This window comes from Schistocerca americana, chromosome 1 (assembly GCF_021461395.2).
Source record: "Schistocerca americana isolate TAMUIC-IGC-003095 chromosome 1, iqSchAmer2.1, whole genome shotgun sequence".
In the NCBI taxonomy this organism is placed as follows: Eukaryota; Metazoa; Arthropoda; class Insecta; order Orthoptera; family Acrididae; genus Schistocerca; species Schistocerca americana.
In genome coordinates this window covers 977,306,698-977,328,804 of record NC_060119.1, presented here as the reverse complement: position 1 = coordinate 977,328,804, position 22,107 = coordinate 977,306,698, and the positions used below count along the sequence as shown (strand labels likewise).

Sequence of the window (22,107 nt, the reverse complement as noted above, 5' to 3'; positions counted from 1 at the left end):
GAAAGCCTGGCATACTTCAATATTGTTGCTGCATCAGTACCCACAAAAAATATAGCCACGCATACCTGTGAGTTCCAGTTCAGTGCCACAGTGGTGAAATTCCCCAGTGCTAAGGTGGCGTTCTCACCTCTGCCCACTTCAGTAAGTTTTTCAGCACACAAAACTCCATTTATCCACAGTGGTGAAGTCGCTTGTGATGCTACCAGAACATAAATGTAAGAAGGAATTCTCCAGAGATGACTTTTTGTGCACTTAGATAGCAAATCATACAGATGTAGAGGTACTAAGAAGTTGAACAAACAATGACACCCTATGACATTTCTGTCCGGCTGACTTTACCAGAACATAAATGTAAGAAGGAATTCTCCAGAGATGACTTTTTGTGCACTTAGATAGCAAATCATACAGATGTAGAGGTACTAAGAAGTTGAACAAACAATGACACCCTATGACATTTCTGTCCGGCTGACTTCCCTTTTACCAGTGCAAATCACCAACAATTTTCCTATCTGGTGCTAGCTAACTGACCTAGGGATGTTAATGGTATCCCGGAAGAAATAATGGAAGACGATCCTCTAACCTCAGAACCCTGTAGTGGTGTACCCGAAATCTGGCACTCGGTAGCTGCTGAAGTAATTGACCCTTATATGAGAAATATGTCCTGTCATCTAATATGGCTCTTCTCCAGTGGCACGATCATGGCATGAGATCACACAGGACAGACTTAACAGCTGCTTTGTGATTACATTGCCCAGTTAGAAATTATGCCCTGAAGGCTGCTTTGACCTCCTACACTTCACTCCGGCACATTTCTATTCCTGTTCTGAGGGAAGAACTCCAGCTCATGGAGTTGTGATGCTCATTTGGGACGACATTCATAGCCAAACCGTTTCATTGAACACCCAGCTACAGGCTGTTGACGTCCGGCTTTTTCTCCTCATTTACAGCTTTTGTCTTTGTAATATCTTCATATGTGCATCATCTGGTCTCACCAGTGCAGACTACTGCAGCTTACTGCTCAACTCCCTCAACCCTGTTTGCTATTCTCACTATTCCATTTGGGGTTCTCAATTGGGGCTCTTTGAGAACCTGCATGAGAGGCCCTCCCCCGATATTCTGAACCAGTTTACACTCATTTCTCGCAACGCTTGTGGATGCCCATTTCCTTGAGATTTCATGCACACTTTCTCCCATCTGGATCTCTCATTCTGTAATGCACAGCTGCCATCATAAAGAGTGGTCTGTCTTCTCAGACACATCGAGTGACCATTTCCCGTGTATAATTCGCCTGCTAACTCACGTCCCATCTGTGTGCAAGATCAACTGGCAGCTTTGTATAGCTGACTGGAGGCTCTATTCTTCACATGCAACCTTTGACGAAATTTCCACAACAGTGTGATCAGGTAGAGTACCTGACTAATGTCATCCTTACTGCTGCAGAATGTTCCATTACCCAAAACTTTCTCCTACTGTGACATGTCCCAGTCCCATGGTGGACTGAGGGATTGTGCAATGTGCTTCATGTGCAGAAACGTGCTCTCTAACACCATCCCACAACTGTATTTGTTATAAACAGTTGTGTGCAAAGTGTCGTTGCATTATTGGAGATATCAAAAAGAAAGTTGGATTTCTTTTACTAATTCTTTTAACCAATTTCTCCCACTTCCATTATTTGGGATAACCTATGTCAAATTGATGGAAACAGGGTACATCCCCCAATTCCTGGCGAACAGTGTCATTGTCGATCCTGTCGATATTTCTGGCACCTTGGGTTGATACTTGAGATCTCAAGCTGCGCCTGTTATTATCCAGCCTTCATATCTCAGAAAGAGAAGAGGCTTTGAGAGATAACTTTCCCCCCTCAGAATCGTGAATGCTACAGTGCCACTTTTACTATGAGGAGCTCGAATGTGCTCTCACCTTGTCACGGTCCTCTGCTCCAGGACCAGACGATATTCACATTTAGTTGTTGTGGCACTTCTTTCTTGATGCCAAGCACTTTCTTCTTCGTACATATAATCGAATCAGAACAGATTGCGTGTTTCCCAGATGTTGGTGTGAAGCCACTGTGATCCCCATACCCACACGAGGTAAGGAAAAACCTCTTCCGTCGAGCTGCCGTCCAATTTCCTTTATCAGCAGTGTCTTCAAGGTGATGGTATGCAAGATCAGTGGTCAGCTGGTATGGTGACTTGTCTTGGAGTTCGCCAACAAATGCACAAGTGGATTTTTAAACAACATTCTGCAGTTCATCTCGTCACCATGTCAACCCATATTACGAAAAATTTTCTGTTTAAATGCTAGACTGTAGCTATGCTTTTTGATTTGGAGAAGGCTTAAGATACCTGCTGGAGGACAGGCATCCTCCATACAGTGTGCATGTGGGGTTTCCAAGGCTGCCTGCCCCATTTTGAGTTTTTAAGACTGTTTTTCCACAGTAAGTGAGGTTTCGGCTTTTTTGAACACTTTCATTCAGAACAGGGTGCCTGAGGACTCTGTGATGAGTGTAGCCCTATTTGCCATAGCAGTTAACCCTATAATGGATCGTCTCCCGAAGGGCCTCTCAGGCTCTCTTCGTCGATGTCTTTACAATCTACTGCTGCACTCAACGGACGCATTGACCTAAGTGACAACTTCAACAATGTCTCTACTGTACTCGTGGAGCATTGACAACAGCTTCAACTTTCCCACAGATACAGTGGTCATTCTGAACATCTGGTGGCATCAGGAGTTTCTTCAACCAACCTTCTATCTCTGTCTTGTTGCTCTTCAGTTTGTCGAAACCATGAAATTCTTGAGGCTCACACTCGATAGGAAACTCTTTTGGTCTTCCCACATAATCTTATCTAGCAGCACACTGTACCTGATCTCTGAATATCCTACACTACTTCACAGGGGCGAACCGGAAAATTCTCAGTTTATACCAATCCATTGTCTGATCTAAGTGGACTAAAGATGTCCCATTTCCTATTCTGCACAGCTTTCATTTTACACTGCCATTGAGGCATACATTTGGCCATTGGAGCTTTCTACACAAGACCAGTAAGAGTATCTATGCAGATGCTGCTGTCACTGGCAACAAACATTTTAGATACTGGCTTCTAGAACAGTGCTCTATTTTTACTGCAGAGGTTTCTGCCTTCTATCAGACCACCTGGTACATGTAACAACACTGGCTTCTTGATTGTGTATTATGTCCAGATTCATTTCGTGCCCTCCAGAGCTTCTGTGTTATATATACATACTGCCTCTTAGTAAAACAAATCCAAGAATGTGTTGCTTGAGGCTTTCCCGACGGACATGTTGTATATATGGTTCTCGGGGGAGACGTCTGATGTCATAGTGCAAACTCCACAATATTTCGTCAGCGCAACTGGCCGACATCTTCAGGTGCCACGAACACACTGCTAAGGCAGGACCAGGGCCCCCTATTTATGCCAGTTTTAGACAGGAAGTGTGCATGCGTGGAAGCGCCAAATTCGATGGCCAATAGCGACGATATCAGCTAGTAGCTGGAAGGACAGTAACGCCACCAACAGGATGTAGAACCAAATACTTCGGCGCACGCGCGGAGGCTGCCGCCGCTGCTCTGCGCTGCCATCGGCCGCCCCAGTGACCTCTGTCGGAGGCCGCAAGCGCGGAGGCTGCCGCTGTTACTCTGCGCTGCCATCGGCCGCCCCAGCGACCTCCGACGGAAGCCGCAAGCAAAACTGCGCGTCCACGTAGACGCCTTGATTATTCTCCCGTTGTCAACAGAATATTTATGTTGCTGGCGAATCATCGTCAGTCTCATGACCAATAGTATTCCTCTCTGCTCGAAGCGACTTCAATATGGCCAGTGCTGGATCCCAAGCTGTACTAAGCTGAAAGCCCGTGTCTCTGTTTACAAGATTCGTCGAGTTACGTATTTCCACTGCTTCCTTAATAACACTGTCCCAGTACGAACTCGTCGATGCGAGGATTTTTGTATGTTGATAATTCATAGAATGGCCTGTACTGAGACAATGCTCGGCCACTGCAGACTTTTCTGGTTGCTCCAGACGAGTGTAGCGTCGGTGTTCAGTGCATCTCTCTTCTACAGTGCGACAAGTTTGTCCGATGTACGACATGCCGCAGCTACAAGGAATCTCGTAAACACCGGGTTTTCTTAGGCCAAGGCTGTCCTTAGATGAGGCCAAGAGAGCTCTGAGTTTTGCCGGCGGACGAAAAACACATTTAACTTTATGCCTCTTCAATAATCTTCCTATTTTTGAAGAGACACCGCCGATGTATGGCAAGATGACCATTCCCCTTTGTTCTTCGCCTTCTTCCACTTCCTCACTTTGGGTAACCCGCTTTGGTTGTAAGGCACGGCGAATCTCCCGTTCGGAATATCCATTTTGTTGGAAAACGGTGCGCAGATGGAGTAGCTCATTGGATAAGCTGTCTGAGTCTGATATGGCTCGTGCTCTGTGGACCAACGTCCTCAGTACGCCACTTCGTTGCGAAGGATGGTGACAGCTGGTGGCCTGTAAGTATAAGTCCGTATGTGTTGGTTTACGGTACACTGAGTGACCTAACGTGCCATCTTCTTTTCTCCGTACCAACACGTCCAGGAATGGAAGTTCGCCGTTTTTCTCCATCTCCATCGTGAACTTGATGTTGGGATGAAGCGAGTTAAGATGCTCAAGAAAAACATTCAGTGACGCAATGCCGTGAGGCCAGATAACAAAGGTGTCGTCTACATATCGCCAAAAACACGTAGGTTTCAAATCCGACGTCTGGAGTGCTCTCTCCTCGAAGTCTTCCATAAAAAGATTAGCCACAATGGGTGACAGGGGACTACCCTTTGCGACGCCGTCAGTCTGTTCAAAGTATTGTCCATTAAATAAAAAGTATGTCGAGGTGAGCACATGTTGGAATAAGTCTAAAAGTTCCCCATACAGCTTCTCGCTAATGAGCAACAACGATTCCTGCAATGGTACTCGAGTAAAAAGTGAGACTACGTCAAAACTGACGTATATATGTGATGGTGCGAGTCGTAAGTTCTTGAGCCGACGAATAAAGTCTTGTGAGTTACGGATATGATGCTCACACTTTCCTACTAAAGGGCTCAATTGCGCTGCCAGATGTTTCGCGAGATTATACGTTGGTGCCCCGATATTACTCACAATAGGCCGCAGTGGCACATTATCCTTGTGAATTTTGGGCAATCCGTATAGCCTGGGAGGTACGGGCGCCTGTGTACGCAGTCTCTTAGCAACCACATCGGAGATCGTGCTGTTTTTGAGGAGCTCCAAAGTTTTTCGCTGAATTTTTGCTGTTGGGTCCTTAGTTAGGTTGCGATATGCAGAGTCGTCCAGAAGCTGTTGCATCTTGCTCAGATACATCGACGTGGAAAGGATAACAGTCGCATTTCCCTTATCCGCCGGTAAAATCACAATATCAGGATCTTCTCGTAGGGATCGAATCACTGACCTCTCTGCAGCTGTTAGATTGTTCTTAGGCACTCGAGCCCGTGTCAGAGCACGGCAAGTCTCCCGCCGGATCTCCTCGGCAGATTCCCTGGGAAGTTTCAGGATACCTTGTTCGACGGCGCTAATGATGTCCAGAACAGGTGGTGTCCTCGGAGTGGGTGCGAAGATTAATCCTTTCTCCAGGACCGATACAGCCGCGTCAGGCAAAGGTTTGTCCGCTAGATTGTAAACAGTTCGTCTACGAATTTCGTTGTTCTCTTCTTGTGGTAAACGGTCTCTAAAGCGATGAAACTTATCAATTTGACGTGCTGCGTCTTGTTGTCGTTTCCAGTCTGAGAACGCCCAAGTAGCGCTGTCAACCCACGTCCAAGAGTCGGCGGACAGTCTTGACGAAATTTTCAAATGAAGTGCCAAGAGCTCTCTGGATACGAAGTCCAGTTCTCGCCGAGTATGGTGAATCCTTTCTCTTACCAGTGCATGGCTTGCTCGATTTTTTTTATCCTTTTAGCGGCTGCAGAGGTTATGAAATGCGTCACCTTAGCGAACGTCGGAATAACTCGATGATCTCGGCATCTTTGTTATCTGGCCTCACGGCATTGCGTCACTGAATGTTTTTCTTGAGCATCTTAACTCGCTTCATCCCAACATCAAGTTCACGATGGAGATGGAGAAAAACGGCGAACTTCCATTCCTGGACGTGTTGGTACGGAGAAAAGATGATGGCACGTTAGGTCACTCAGTGTACCGTAAACCAACACACACGGACTTATACTTACAGGCCACCAGCTGTCACCATCCTTCGCAACGAAGTGGCGTACTGAGGACGTTGGTCCACAGAGCACGAGCCATATCAGACTCAGACAGCTTATCCAATGAGCTACTCCATCTGCGCACCGTTTTCCAACAAAATGGATATTCCGAACGGGAGATTCGCCGTGCCTTACAACCAAAGCGGGTTACCCAACGTGAGGAAGTGGAAGAAGGCGAAGAACAAAGGGGAATGGTCATCTTGCCATACATCGGCGGTGTCTCTTCAAAAATATGAAGATTATTGAAGAGGCATAAAGTTAAATGTGTTTTTCGTCCGCCGGCAAAACTCGGAGCTCTCTTGGGCTCATCTAAGGACAGCCTTGGCCTAAGAAAACCCGGTGTTTACGAGATTCCTTGTAGCTGCGGCATGTCGTACATCGGACAAACTTGTCGCACTGTAGAAGAGAGATGCACTGAACACCGACGCTACACTCATCTGGAGCAACCAGAAAAGTCTGCAGTGGCCGAGCATTGTCTCAGTACAGGCCATTCTATGAATTATCAACATACAAAAATCCTCGCATCGACGAGTTCGTACTGGGACAGTGTTATTAAGGAAGCAGTGGAAATACGTAACTCGACGAATCTTGTAAACAGAGAAACGGGCTTTCAGCTTAGTACAGCTTGGGATCCAGCACTGGCCATATTGAAGTCGCTTCGAGCAGAGAGGAATACTATTGGTCATGAGACTGACGACGATTCGCCAGCAACATAAATATTCTGTTGACAACGGGAGAATAATCAAGGCGCCTACGTGGACGCGCAGTTTTGCTTGGGGCTTCCGTCGGAGGTCGCTGGGGCAGCCGATGGCAGCGCAGAGCAGCGGCGGCAGCCTCCGCGCGTGCGCCGAAGTATTTGGTTCTTCATCCTGTTGGTGGCGTTACTGTCCATTCCAGCTACTAGCTGATATCGTCGCTATTGGCCATCGAATTTGGCGCCTCCACGCATGCGCACTTCCTGTCTAAAACTGGCATAAATAGGGGGCCCTGGTCCTGCCTTAGCAGTATGTTCGTCGCACCTGAAGATGTCGGCCAGTTGCGCTGACGAAATATTGTGGAGTTTGCACTATGACATCCGACGTCTCGCCCGAGAACCATATATACAAATCCAAGAATACTTCCACTTGCTTGCTGATGATGGAGCCAACATGCTGATGTGGATCTCTGTTCACAAAGAAGTGTTGGGAATGATGCTGGTGCAAAGACTGCAGTCGGACTATCTTGTCATTTAGCTATTAGATTCCGTGAGATGACATCTGTTGCTGCGCATAGGAACATTGTTACTCTGGCACAAACACTGGTCTTTTCTATATGGGATGAAGCTCCGGGAAATTTAATGCCTCCCAACAGCTTGGACAACTTCCTCCTGCCCCTGTAGTCGTGAAGAGATGCTTTAATGGCTACGTGTTGAGTACTGTCATTTAAGTGAAGACTCCTCACTATTCTGCGCGTATTGCAACCAACCATTTGCAGTGCGCCATTTTCTGACCTAGTGCTGATTTTATAACTATACATTTTAAGGTATGTTTGCAATCTGAACTATGTTCAGCGGCTACAGCACGAACTATAGATGGTGTTTTACTTGTGTAATACGACAAAGCAAATTTTATTTTCAACCTTTTGATCAACCTCCTCAGAGGATAAGGGCTTGGTTTTTATCTATCCTTCTACTCCAGTTGATTAGGCTCTAGAGTATGATTGCCTTGAAATTCAATTGGTAACTGACCATTTTAATTTATGAAATAGGTGCTTATGGCCTATATCCTACATCCATAACAAAAGCTGCCTCAGCATGGAATGCAAAAGAACTTCTGACAGTGAAAGGCTTAAGAACCATCTCTCATTTTTGTAATGCCTAGGGGTCCATCTCGACTCACATGATGAGTGTAATTATTGTCCTTGAATAAAAGTGCCATTTCTGTTTGTCTCATTGTGTAAATTTTACATTTTGTACTATACTGTAGCAATTATTTCTACGTATGGTCCAAGTTTCAGATCATGCTATTTTAGTTGGCACTGATACACCATGCGAAAGTTGCTTTTGCCTTAAGTTTTGCACACCAGTGTATGAAAGTCGGCGAATTGAAACATGTCTTTTACCAAACTCTTGGAAGATGTTCCTTTCATTTTGGAATGATTTTTCTGGGTGCTTCCTTCGAATACAAATCTCATTTTGTGATTTTACAGGTGACGTGAAATAAAAACATGTTCATTTCTGTGAAGGATGTGGATCTAGTATGTATATCATGATTGGCGGAATAAACAGATGCTTTTGTTATTAGTAGTATTTTAGTTTCCAGCACTAGTGTGTTATTAAGAGGGTATTGTGACAAATTAAATTCCTAAGCTCAATGGTATGGTGCCATGTTCAGACAGTAGCTTGTGCTTGTGGTTTAGCAGTGGTGAATGAAGGAAGAGTAGGGGTAGTAAAGATAAAAAAAAACGCTGTTACGTTATAGATATTAACCAAAAGATAGAGAAGTGAAAAATACAAATATAATTTCTCACCAAAAGTTGTACCATCAGAAAATTGCGAAATCATAGGTGCTATTTTATGAGTGACACTTTCACATGCATGGGGATTCTCAAAGTTTGCCAAGAATTTTCTAGAAAATGAAAATTTCTCATTGTAATAATAACCAAAGTAACAGGTTATTTTATGAAAAGTATTGATTCATGGAAGCAAAAAAATTTTGGGCTACAAAACTATAATGCTTCATTTTGGAAAGAATCACAAACATGAAGTCTTCAGATCAAGTAAAACATTTCTAGAGAGAGGAGAATAAGGGCTTTCCAATAAGCTGTCAACTATAAGATTTTTTTAAAGAAAAGGTTGAGTTTTGATGTGCATGTGATTTTCAGGTGTTGAGCTATATTTATTTCTTTAAATAGAATGTCTCCATAGGAACTAAATAAACTATTGTCGTCAGCAGTAGCTAAATTGTACTGTGAATAATGAGGTTCAGCAAGGTGGAGTGTGAATAAGAAATTACTAAATGTGACTCAGTTCACTAAATTATATTAACATATTGCTTTTCTTATCGTGGTAGTCACAAGATTTTTCCAGTCCAGTTACTATAAAAGTTAAAATTTAGCAAGCAGCATGCATTATATACAAATGGCACAATTTGAAATAAAAAGTTTCTTCTGTCAGATTAATAACAAAGGTAATTTGAACATTTCTCCAACAAATTATGAAGGAACACTGCTTTTTTAATATTATGTTTCTGCAATCATTTACTTACTTATGTTGGTGGTTGTATGCTTCTCTTTGCAGGAAGGCCCTGGTGGTTACTCAGGTAGAGATCATCATAGATCACCTGAAAGAAAACGAATGAGGAGTGATGGCTATCCACAGGTTTGTGTTACAATCAGTTAATCAAAACTGTACAGAATTTTAATGCATTCAGTTGTCCAGAGACTAACATGATTTCACACTTGTTATCGTGGTATATTTTGTTACTTTTGAAACACTTGAGTTCAATTTTACTGAATTAATGAATTTGAGGGTAGCTCTGCAAACAGTCACATCATTGTTATGAGATTTATCAAGAAGATCCCTCTCTGTTGGATACAGAACAGTTAATGGGGGGAAAATTTCAGCACAACACTGCTTAAAAATTTCTGATCATCCACATTTGAAAGTCTGATGTTACTGAAACATACATATCGTATCTATTTTCTTCTGTCCTAACTGTTCGTGTATTTATGTGTTGTGAAGTATAATATTTGAAATAACTTGAAAAGTACATTAATGTTCTATTGTATTTACTAGCAGGAAATAACTGAAATCATGAGGGTAGCAAGATTCTAAAACTATTTTGACACTGGATGCTGATAGTACTGGAAGGCAGATTGTTACTGAAAGTGTGTACTTACAGATATGCAAGTGTTAATTTTCTGTAAGTAAAATTCAGTTAGTTGCACACACGGAAGTAGAGGAAGCCCTCATATGGAGGGAATGAGATTTCCTGCATTACATTAATGAAATAACATCCCCCCACGCGCGCACGTGTGCGCACACACACACACACACACACACACACACACACACACACGGAAGTGTATTGAACAGAGGTGTGAGATATTGTTGGTGGGAGTGTGGGAAAAATTGTTTTTGGTGATGGGGTGAGGAGAAAACCGTATGTTGTTTCAAGAAGCTTATTGGTGCCATATTTAAATGTCCAAGTTATTTCTTGTCATTTTAGTTAAATGAATTTAATTGTGACTGGTAAATATGGCACAGAAAGTCAGTGGTACCAGTTTTTTGGGAAATTGAAATGAAGGCATTTAAAGATCATTCCATGACATATGAAGTTCAGGAATCAGCTCCACCTGGTTTTGAAATATACTGAAATTTAAGCTACAAAATGCCTAGGGTTGCGAAATCTTGGTGAGCTATTTGTCAGTTTTGGCCGCATCTAAGGGGACCAAAAATTGAAGCTGTTTTTAATGTTTGTGGGTTATTTGGGTTAGAGGTGTAACATTTTATACTAAAGTGTCAAAATTTCTGCAATGAAGCATTTACCATTTTTGTGCTACACACCGAATGGGGGGAAATCAGTCGCAATAATTCTCAAGCATTTGTGACTGCAGGAATTTAAGTATACCAAATGCCCTTCAGAAGTTACTTCCACTGAACTTCGTCAGACATTTGTAATTGCTGTAAAAGTTATTAGCATGTAAACATGCTATCAAAATTTTTATCAAATTTGTGCTTAATTTGAGGCCTGTTGCTAAACATAACCATCTCCTGTTCATTTTTGGTTCATTGGAAAGAACATGTGTGTTCATAGTAAGACTTTCCACAGTTTTCCAGAATTTGTGTAGCAGGTTCTGCTGCAGAGAACTTATGTTAGGTGGGGGACAACTGGCCATCAATGCCATAAGATCACTCCATTTCACCTGTTTATTGCATTTGAAACTGGGATCTTTTTTCTAGGACATTAATTTACTAAATAGAGATGGAGAATTAGTTATTTGTGGTGAAAATAAAACTATTTTAAAATCAAACAATAGAAAATCCAGTGTGGTTTCAGTTGCCTGAGACTGCAGTGTGTGTGTGTGTGTGTGTGTGTGTGTGTGTGTGTGTGTGTGTGTGTGTTTGCGTGTGCGCATAAATTGTAACTAAGAAATTGGTCACTTGGAGTCCAAGAACACAGTGGGCGATGTGCTGCCAACTCAATGCCAAACCTGCAATTTTTAAAAAAGTTTTGTTTACCGGGCAACATAGATGTTGAAGCATGAGGCTGTCTTAATTATGAGCAGCCTAGATGTTGGTCGTGGCTTATCACTTAAGTGCGGAGTGTTTCGGCAATTCAGGGTACCATCAGATCATCTTGTAATAGATGGAGAAAAAGCTATTCAGTGTATTCAAACATGATCAGCAAATTTTGTTGAGTCTATGCTCTGCTTACAGATTAAATGATTTGATTCTGGTGGGAAGCTTTCCTCCTCACACAGTATGAATTCTTGTGAAAGCAACTCTTACGCAAAAACAGTTTTACTAAAATTGCTTGCATGCTTTTTGTAAAGCAAGAGCAACTAAATTAAGCTCACAAAAGTGTGTCCAGTATGGCAGAATGATGTTCACAAGAAACTTGCTGCTCTGTTATCCTCAATGGCTTCAGGATCTGCTGTTGATAAATCAGTGGAAACTGCAGAAAGGGTCAGCTCGCGTTTGTCTGGGTCACTCTCCACTAAAATGTCAGTCCTTGCATAAGATTCACAATACTTCAGAAAAAAAGTGAAATTAATTAGCATATTTTGATTCCTGGTGGATTTAAGTGAGATCCGTTTTTGCAGCATCAGAGGCCTATACTATATTGTCATAACCTACTGAGCGAATTGAAGCTAAAACGTCTTCTTCAAATGCCAAGATTCGAAAACATTAACATTTGTTGCAAAAAGTTTGTTTCCACGCTGTATGATGATATGAGAAATTTTTAGCAAGAAGAAAAGTCATTTATGATAACCTATAAAGCAATATTTCAGCTTTATTGTAGGATCATGAATTTAGTTTGAATGAAAATGTTATGCATTGTTTCGGAAACATTAGATTGAAGGATGTAGCTACTGTACAAATGTGTGTTTCTCTTAGAAAATGCACATGCTACAACAATGGAGCATGCTCACGTGACAGTATTTTCAAGCTTTTTAACTTGATCCTGAGGACCTCCAAAATAACTGCTCGTGGTAATGAAATCAAGGTAAATGAAATGGTGATAATATGTGAAATGAAGACATCAAAGTAAGCACAAATTTGAAAATATTGATGACATGTTTGTGTTGTTAAGGACCTCAAACATTTACAATTTGTGGTAATTGTGACTATAGATGTGAATTTTGGCTTAAAAGGTGGAAATACAAAATTATTTAACAAATGCTATTTCATAGTGAGCTGTATACAGATGAACTATTTTATCAGATACAGTTTTATAATAGCTTTATTTTTTGCACGTAAATACCAAATACGTACTGTTCTCAGTTACTGGTATTTAAATCTAGTAGAAGCCCACTTTCTAAAGATAATGTGCATAAGAACATTTTTGCAAAATAAAAATGGCACAAACACAACAATGTATCAGTGTGCTCGATGCTCTGGTTTCTTGCAGATTGTGGGCGTTCAGTGGTGGAATCAGCACCTTAGAACAAAGAAACTTGTAAATTTGTGTGTTAACTAAGCTTCAAGCATTGGTGTAATGTGGACACTTTAACGTGGCAGTTTCGGGTGGCAGGTGTTGAGCTACAGTTGTTACAGATACCGGTGTAGGTCAGGCTTGAATTTATGACACTGCCAACATCATTAAACAGTTCTGCAGTAGCTGTTACTGTACACTTTGCACTGTGCATTGCTCCTCCTCCTTAAAAATAAATAAACAATATTGTTGAGAGAACTAATTCTGATCCATTGGAATTCAATTAAGACCACCAGACACCATGTGTTAATTTACACTTTACAGAAATGCAGAACATGTATAGGATGGAATGTAACAACATTATGAAGAGGCTGGTTTCTACTCACCATATAGCAAAGATGCTGAGTCACAGATAAGCACAACAATAAGACCGTTACAAAATAAGCTCTCGGGCAACAAGGCCTTTGACACACACACACACACACACACACACACACACACACACGTGTGGCCTCAGCTGCCAGACTGCAGTCGCACATGTGTGCGCGCCTGTGTGTGTGTCAAAGACCTTGTTAGCAGAAAGCTTATTTTATAACAGTCTTACAAGGGGCTTGTTTTTATTCACAGCTTCTCTTCCTTCTGACAGTCAAAATTGTAGTTTATGTTCACAGCCTACTACCAATTTATAATGTCCACATTAGTGCGTCCAGAAAACTGAATCCATACCAAAAGTCTTTCTCCACTTGCGAACAGTTATCAGCGTTGCCACAGGTTCTGGAAATCAGCGAATTTCAAACAAGTCGGGGAAACTTGGAGGGGTGGGGGGGGGAGAGACTGGAAAAGTCTTTGTCTCAGATGAAACGGTTTGTTTACTGAGGTGTTAAACATCGTCGCTGGATGCGTGCACCACTTTCCTCCTCCCTCATTACTAATGCTTCCCCTTCCTACTACTCCCCTCAGGTTGCAGCCCGTGCTGCTGCCACCACTTCACACCACTAGCCTAGCAGCTGACCATGAGAGGCAGGAAGGCATGAGGAGTGGTTTGTTCGGATATGATTCTCAGAGACAGTAGACTCTGCCGCCAGTGACGGTGGTCATGTTTACATGAGTTGAGTTGTATGTGAGTGATTGTGTGAATGAATGTGTGTGCGCTTTCATTTTCTGCCAAAAGCTATGGCTGAAAATTTAGTTGTGAGAGCTTTTTCTATGTGCCTGCCTGCAGCTCAGCAATCCTCTTTTTACGGTGCGTTGCTACCTATCCTCATTATTATTGATTCTCAGAGTATTGAACAAATTACCTGTTGCATTGCTTGATCACTGCGGTCTCATTTCAACACCATTCAGTCTGTGACTCGTGAATAACTGGCAACACGAGTGGATTTGTGTCGCGGGCCAAAACCGCAGGCCATTTCTGCCAGTATCTGTAATGGATCAGGCCTGTCTACCTGAAGCCATGCAGTTCCCACTAATGTGCATGCCCTGCTGGTTGGATCTAGTCTCATTGATCTGCCCACTGGCTGGGTCTGTCTGTGAGTGGCAAATGCAGCAGATTTTCATGGTTTATTCATGGATCCGCAGTGCTCCTGAGCAGGCCAGATACCATGGGGCAATGGATATCAGTAATTGCAACAGTCTCACCACAAGTATGTTGTACAATGGAGTTTTATAGGCATTTTATATGTTCTGGTACATTTTGGCACTTCAATAGTAGTTCATATGTTACAAAGTATGGCGGTAGTTCAGTTGCTGGCGGTTTGTACTCTATGTACTTATATATTTCTCGAAAGAAAAATCACACAATATCAGTAAACTAATAGGTGTAATACAGTGGGGTAATAACCGACAATAATGAACATAGTAGAACTAACCTTTTATTCCAGTTACCTACAGTGTTGGTTTATAAGATTCTTCCCCACCTGATACACTTCTTTGAAGGGGCCTACTTTTTCTGGGGTTATTTCTGAAATTGGTGAAGGTATTATCAATGTGTCTTGCGACTCGAAGGAAATCCGTATTTTTGGCATGAAATGTTTTATTTTATTGAAATAAAATAACATCAGTGGTCTTTATGAACCTTACATACCATTTGGAATGTAACAGCATTATGAAAAGGATGATCAGGAAATACCACCTGCTTGCAACTTTTTTAGATATTTCCTCATTTGCACTATTGTTTCTTGTACCATAGCTGCAAAGACAGATTATCAGCTTGCGTATTAACTTACCTTTGAGATGTCAAAATTTGTCAGGGTAAAATGCTAAAACTTGTCTGGAAATCAGGGAATTTCACTTGGGGAACTTGTGGCAACTCTGGTTATTTTGTGTTGTATTTTTACCAAAAGTTCCTTGTCGGTTCTGTCTGTAGCATTGTCACAGGTATGGGTCACACGATGTGTGTGTCCATGAAAGGTTGAAATAATTACTCTGCAGATTTTGTGAATTGGTTTTAGAAAGATATTGTCTTGAAACACCTTAAACCAGAGATGTGAAAATTGTGTTGCTGCTTAGCAGAAGCAGTCATTTGTTGAAAGATTTGGAGAGCTGAAAGAAGAAAACAAGCAAAGACCATTTCGGAAAACGCTTTTGAAATTTTTGTATACGCAAGTCTTAAAGCTCCCAAATAACTGCTTATTCTTGTTAGTTTCAAAGAACAAAGGTTTTTTCAGGCACAAAATGTGACCACTTTGTAAATTTGAGACTCCAGTCATTTATAAACAAAGAATTTAGATGCAAATTTTGCCAAAAAAGATGAAAATTACACCAAAAATGTGTGCTACATTTTGAGGTCCATATGTATTTTACATACTTCCAAAATGCTCGGAAATGACAACTGCAGTTTGGTAAAAAGTGAGTAAAAAGTAACTTCAATGCAGAAGTGCACTCAGCGTGCTTTATCTACTCCAAAGTTATTGCAGCCATAAAGTAGATTAAAATTATTATTCTTTCATAAATAAGTTTTCTTAACTTTGATCATAAAAGTTTAATTTGATTGCAGTCAAGCCCCAGGTTCTGCTCTGAGTGAAGTGATGTGATTAATACACGTGAAAAAAGTTCGTGTGTCAGGCATGACTTACATCCTACATATGTACTATTTGCTGGCAGTTTTAAACAAGTTGCACCATCTGAGCGTATCTCTCAGGCAAGCTTACTCTTCTAGCCTCATGAGGGTGGATTTTGGGGCAGGGGCATGGTGGTTGGGGGTGAGGTGTCTTTTGCCACTTATTGGCTCTGGAGGACCCTCAGCCTACCTCCTTTATTAGCCACCTTGGTAAAGCCTACTTTCCTCCGTCACTATTGATGTGGTTAGCCTCTTTTTGTGCCACATGCTATTTCCCGTTTTAGGGGCAGTGCTCTGGTGCCTAATGGGTGCTGTTCTCTTCTTTAAAATTGGCTGCAGTGGATTGGGGTGGGACAGCTGTGGGATGGATGGCTGCTGTTGTTGCAGAACCCAGGGAGACATTCTCCTGGCCCCTCACACCTATTGGCAGTTATTTCTCTTACTTCATTTTATTTTTGTTGGTCCAAGTGATATCCATTACAATTTTAGCCTCCTCATTTTTCTGTTATGAAAATCCTATCTAGAAGCTACTTACATCTCCATTCTTAATCAGGTTCGAGGGGGTGAGAAGCAGGTGGGCTTTATCTCGCCACAGATGAGCCGTGGAAGACCCTTAGTCTGCACTGACTTAGTATTAGCTTGACTCTTGTATTTTCACTTGTCTTAAAATTTTTTCTCAGCTCTAGCATCAAAATTGCTTTCAAGGGCTTGATTTTACCACTCCTACATAGTTTCATAATTCAATAAGGTCATTGAGTGCACCAATTACCGACAAATTCTCTCTTGACTGAGGGACAGATGACCTTGCTGTTGAGTTCCTCAGTCCCCAACCAACCATATGTGAGAGATATCAGACAGAATGGGAATTCTGTTTGAAAATTTATCAGAATTTGAAGTTAGTTGTACACAAAATGTTATCCATATTGGGCATCTGTTCTGGCTCAGTTTTAAGTTTGAAGCATTGACATAATGTTCTTTCTGTTTAATAAGAATCTAGAGTACTTTTATCTTTTTGCCATTGTGTTAATGCTACAGTAGGGGAGTACTTTGAGATTCAGGATGGCTTTAAGGATTCTAATAGACACTGAGCTGGCAAGTCATGGAATACCTCCTAATATAGAATTGATCCTCCATTTGCCTGGCATAGTGCAACAACTTCACGAGGTATGGATTCAACAAGTCAGTGAAGTCCCGTGCAGAAATATTGAGCCAGGTTGCCTCTATAGCCATCTGTAATTGCAAAAGTTTTGATTGTGCAGGATTTTGTGCATGAGCAGACCTCTTGGTTAGGCAGTTATTACACTTACCATATTTCTTTTACAGGGAAATGTGATCAAATATTCCTCAAATTTCTTTGACAATGATCTTTCATATTTTCATCAAAGTTCAACATGGCTGACAAAAATAATTTACTATGTGCTGCAGTTATTTGTACCACAGTTGCAGCAGAATAGAAAGGGAACATACTTTGGTGAAACTGTGGATTTCATGTCGAGATAATAAAAGCATTCAGAAAATTTGTTGAGAGAGCTGCAAGTGGATGATGTCAAGTCTTAAATAAATTATTTAAGAATGAGTGAGAGTGCATTTCAGTATTTGCTCAGTAAGTGGTTCCTCATATAAAAAAAGAATACTCACTTGAGAAATGCGACATGTGCTGAAGACAGGCTCACCATAACACTGCAATGTCTTGCTACAGGAGAGAGCTATTTTAGCGTACAGTACAGCACTTAAATATCTCAGCGCACAGTAACCAAAATAATTCTAGAAATGTATTAAGCTATCTATAAACTACCGGAGGAGGTATATCTGAAGGTAAATAAATGTTTATACACTATATGGGCAATAAGAAATTTTTTATTTTTGAATAATTCAATTAATAGAATTCGTGCTTTCAACACCCACAAAATTAATAAAAGGTACAAAACAGATGAAGTGGCATCAAGAATTCAAAAATTGACAAAGTAGAGTGTAGAGCTAATAAAAAATTTATTGTGAAGTATTTCGTATTCCAGCTTGCTGAAAAACTGCCTGGATGTTTCCCCAAATAGATGGTTGGTCATAGATGTGTTGTTGGATTGGGAGTTGCCTGCAGCGTATCCCACCTTCCCATCACCACACAATTAATGGCATGTTCTGTGTCCCTTGCTCCCCCCCCCCCTTCCCCCCTTCCAATCCCACTTGAAGCAAGGTAATTAAAAAGAGCTGAAGGAACACACCAACTTAATTTTGCAGCCTTTTTTACAAATGCTACAGACGTCACAGTTGTAGTGGTGCCAGCACTCGCAGTTAAATTTCACATGGCAGCGACCCAGAAGACGAACAGCTTATGATCAAATCTAAGGTTCTAGATTTGATGACCTTTCTTTGATGAAAGGTGAGATTTGACAGAGTTCCCTATTACACTATCAAATTTCTTTCAAATAAATATTTGATGTATTAGCTTTGACAAAGAGATATGATAATGTAACAACAGCCTTGTGTCCAATAAATGTTAAGAGGGGATTCACATTTGGCTATCTGAGTAGCAGTTAATTCGCTTGAATTGTCCAGAATGTTCTTCAAATTAGTCACAAACGGTTCTGGCCCGGTGACATGGCCCATTGTCAACCATAAAAATTCCATCATTGTTTGGGAACAAAAGGCCATGAATGAATGGCTTCAAAGTAGCTGAACATAACCATTTACAGTCAATGATCAGTTCAGTCGGACGAGAGGACCCAGTTCATTCCAAGTAGGCACAGCCCACACATTTATGGTGCCACTGCCAGCTTGCACAGTGCCTTGTTGACAACTTGGGTCCATGGCTTTGTGAGATCTGTGCCACACTTGAAACCCACCATCAGTCTTACCAACTGAAATCGTGACTCTTCTGAGTAGGCCTATTTTTCCTGTCATCTAGGGTCCAACTAATATGGTCACGAGCCCAGGAGAAGCACTACAAGTAATGTCATGCTGTTAACAAAGGCACTTGAACCAATTATCTGCTGCATAGCCCAGTGATGCTATATTTTGCCGCAATGTGTGTATGTCCCACATTGATTTCTGTGGTTATTTCACTCAGTGTAAGCAGTTTAAGCATACTCGCCAAGTTTAAGATGAGCTATAAGAGCACATTTCTCAAAAGTGAATGGAATGTTTGAATGGTTATGTTGAACCCTTACATTTGCTCCCAGTAATCATCCTCTCCCCCCTCCCAAAGTGCCAATGTATTGTGTATAAAATATCCATATAATTACATAAGTTGCTCCTCGTGTTAGGATTTTTAGTGGAGACTGAGCTGATGTGGTTATGATACTACTGGTTCAGGAGGCTGAGCTTGGGAGTTGATTTAAGTCGCTGTTGTAGACTGAGGCGTCAATGAAACAGTGTTATCTGGAAACATATTTGTTACTTACGATCTTTCAGTGTCGGTTGTCTACCCCAGTGGGACAGTAGGCATGCCGATTTGCAGTCTAGAGTGCAGGAAGGCTGTGGACATTGTGCTTCGTAGTTTGTTGCCTTGATGTAGGTCAGGCCCCCAACGGCGATGTCGTGAAGGTAGCTGGAACAGGAGTCTATAGGTATAGGCTCACCATGACACGCCAATGACACACATGGCTTGCACCTGTGCTCTCTGACAAATGTGCATTTTAGTGGGTGCCAACAGCATATCATGGATGATGGGAGTCATGTTCTAAGCCCAGGACCCAAATTAGCAACACAGTATATAGCCAGGGAGGCGGTACTAAAGTGGCTTGCCCGACAGGTTGTAGGTAGTAGTCACCTAGTACAGCCCATTGTGAGGGTAACATCCAGTTTTGTCTGCATCTTCAGTCATGGAGGTGACCCAACAGCAGTGGCTGCTTGCTGTGGTGAAGTTCCATTACAGTTGATAAACTGTGATCTCAAAGGCGATGTGTTTTCTCGTCAGCAGGCAGCACACTATGATATACCAACCAAGTTATCCTGAAAATGGTGAGACTGTTATTGCTGGAATCATAGATACAGGCAGATGACAAGAGACAGTGAGAGTGAGGCTTCTGAAACAGTCGTATGTAAGCTGAACATAATGTCATCGTAGCTGGCGATGTGGTTATTTGCCCTCACTATTTGGTGGGGTCTCAGAAACTGGCAGTTCTCCTTGTCTTCACACCTGTCAGTGCTAGGACACCATGGAGTGGCAGAGCTCGGAGGTTACATGTTACAGGTCTGTATTGAAAGGCTTGTAGAATGACACATCGGATGCTGCCATATTGTGCTGTTTGCATACTTAATTACAGTCGGGCTCAATGTAGAAATGTAGTACAAGCAGCCCCCTGCCTTCTGCAACATTGGCACTATTTTCGTGCCCCAGGTACCAATTGTGACAAGGCATTGAGCCAGATCAGGTTCTTTACCATCTGTGCCAGATATGACTTAAAAATTTATATGTGCCTTGGGGATTTGATCTGCTGGGCAACAGTTAGCTTGGTTAAGTATTAATGAAGAAATATATTTGAACTTCCTGTCATTTGTAAGTTCTTGATCAGAAAGGATGTGATGGAAGAAGCAACAACTCCACATAAAAGTTGCAATTTATAGTGATTGAAAAGCCTTCTAAATACAAGCATCTATCTATTTGCATATTTTATAATTGTTAGCTTATGTTCCTAGTCTCTAATAGCTTTGGGTTTATAATTTCCTTCCAGTTAATTTTTTCTCTTCCAGTTGGCCCCCATGAAAGTATCTTTTTAATAACACATTTCTCAGAAGAGTCAGTTGCTATATATTTTGTAAAAAGATTACATATAGTATCCCTCTTTGCCTTCTACTGATACTCTCTCAAATGCTACAGAGACAAAGCTTATTTTCATATCAAAATGAACTCGTATAAATTTGTGATTGATTTTCTTCAAATTGCTCAAAATGATGCCTCTGCAGAGACCACCCTCACAGCTACAAGTAGTTGTACCGTCTTGCACAGAGTTTATACACAAGCTCATTGCTTTTGCTTGTTGGTATGTAGAAGTGATTTAGTTACTCAAGCCATAAACATTTTGAATGTTCAGATGTTTGCCCACTAACTTGCTGTACAGATGCTTAAGTGGGTTTGTCAAACTGTAGACACTGGGTGTAAGCAGGAGCAAGTTGCAAAACCCTGTATGTGTGACTCAGATTTTCCATTGGGGAGTTTCTGTGAATTAGCTGCAAACAGATTTCCTATCCTGTAATGGGAAGTTAAACTCTCAAACCTACTGTACTCCATTTGATTTGAGAAGAGTGGCACAATGACTGACATTTGATTGCTACTTACGGAATCAATCTATCTGTCTTACGATTTACAGGGGAATGGTGTGATGTTATATTTTGCAACCTCTTATAAATTTTTTGTACTACAATAATGCATCCAGTGAAATCCAGTGTCAAAATTGCATCTGCTAAATTGCATAAAGTATTCTTTTACAGTATAAGAGTAAGAAAAGATTTTGACCTTTCACAAAGGAAAAAGTATCCAAACTCATTAGTACCGTTACTACTGGGGTAACATAGCACAAATCCATTGTAAACTGACAAGAACACTTCCGTTTCTCCTATGTTAGTTTCATTGGCAGATAAAACCTTGTTAATAGTACTTGTATTTTGACAATATTATGAAAAGGAAAGCTGCTACTCACCATATAGTAGAGACGCTGAGTCACAGATATGCACAACAAAAAGACTTGTCACACTATAAGCTCTCTCTCTCTCTCTCTCTCTCTCTCTCTCTCTCTCTCTCTCTCTCTCTCTCTCTCTCTCTAGGCAGCTGCTAGAGGCTGCAGTCGCGTGCGCATGCATGTGTGTCCGTGTAGTCTGTTTTGACAAAGGCCATGATGACTGAAAGCTTTTATTGTCACAGTCTTTCTGTTGTGCCTATCTGTGACTCAGCGTTTCCACTGTTCGGCGAATAGCAACTTTCATTTTCATAATGTTGTTACATTCTATCCCGGATTTTCCATTGTGTAATTGTATTTTCTTTATATAAGCAAACTAACACATTTTTATTTTTGTGCAGGTTATAGAGCCCTACTTCGTGCGATATCATTGAATCCTTGTAATGTTTTCAGTCTTGCAATGTCAAAATAGGGAGAATGTGGTATGAAACTGAAATAACAGAATTGTTCCTGAAAGCAGAAGTAATTTCCAAT

At 41.4% G+C, this 22,107-nt stretch overlaps 1 protein-coding gene across 4 annotated transcripts in view; it reads left to right on the top strand.

The window, feature by feature from the left end:
* LOC124615761 (neurofilament heavy polypeptide-like) overlaps positions 1 to 22,107 on the top strand; it is an 87,865-nt gene that overhangs the window by 25,937 nt on the left and 39,821 nt on the right. For all 4 annotated transcript variants that reach the window (XM_047143886.1, XM_047143876.1, XM_047143860.1 and 1 more), the window contains one exon: positions 9,543 to 9,623. In XM_047143886.1, the coding sequence (XP_046999842.1) occupies positions 9,543 to 9,623 (81 nt within the window). The remainder of the gene's footprint in view (positions 1 to 9,542; positions 9,624 to 22,107) is intronic.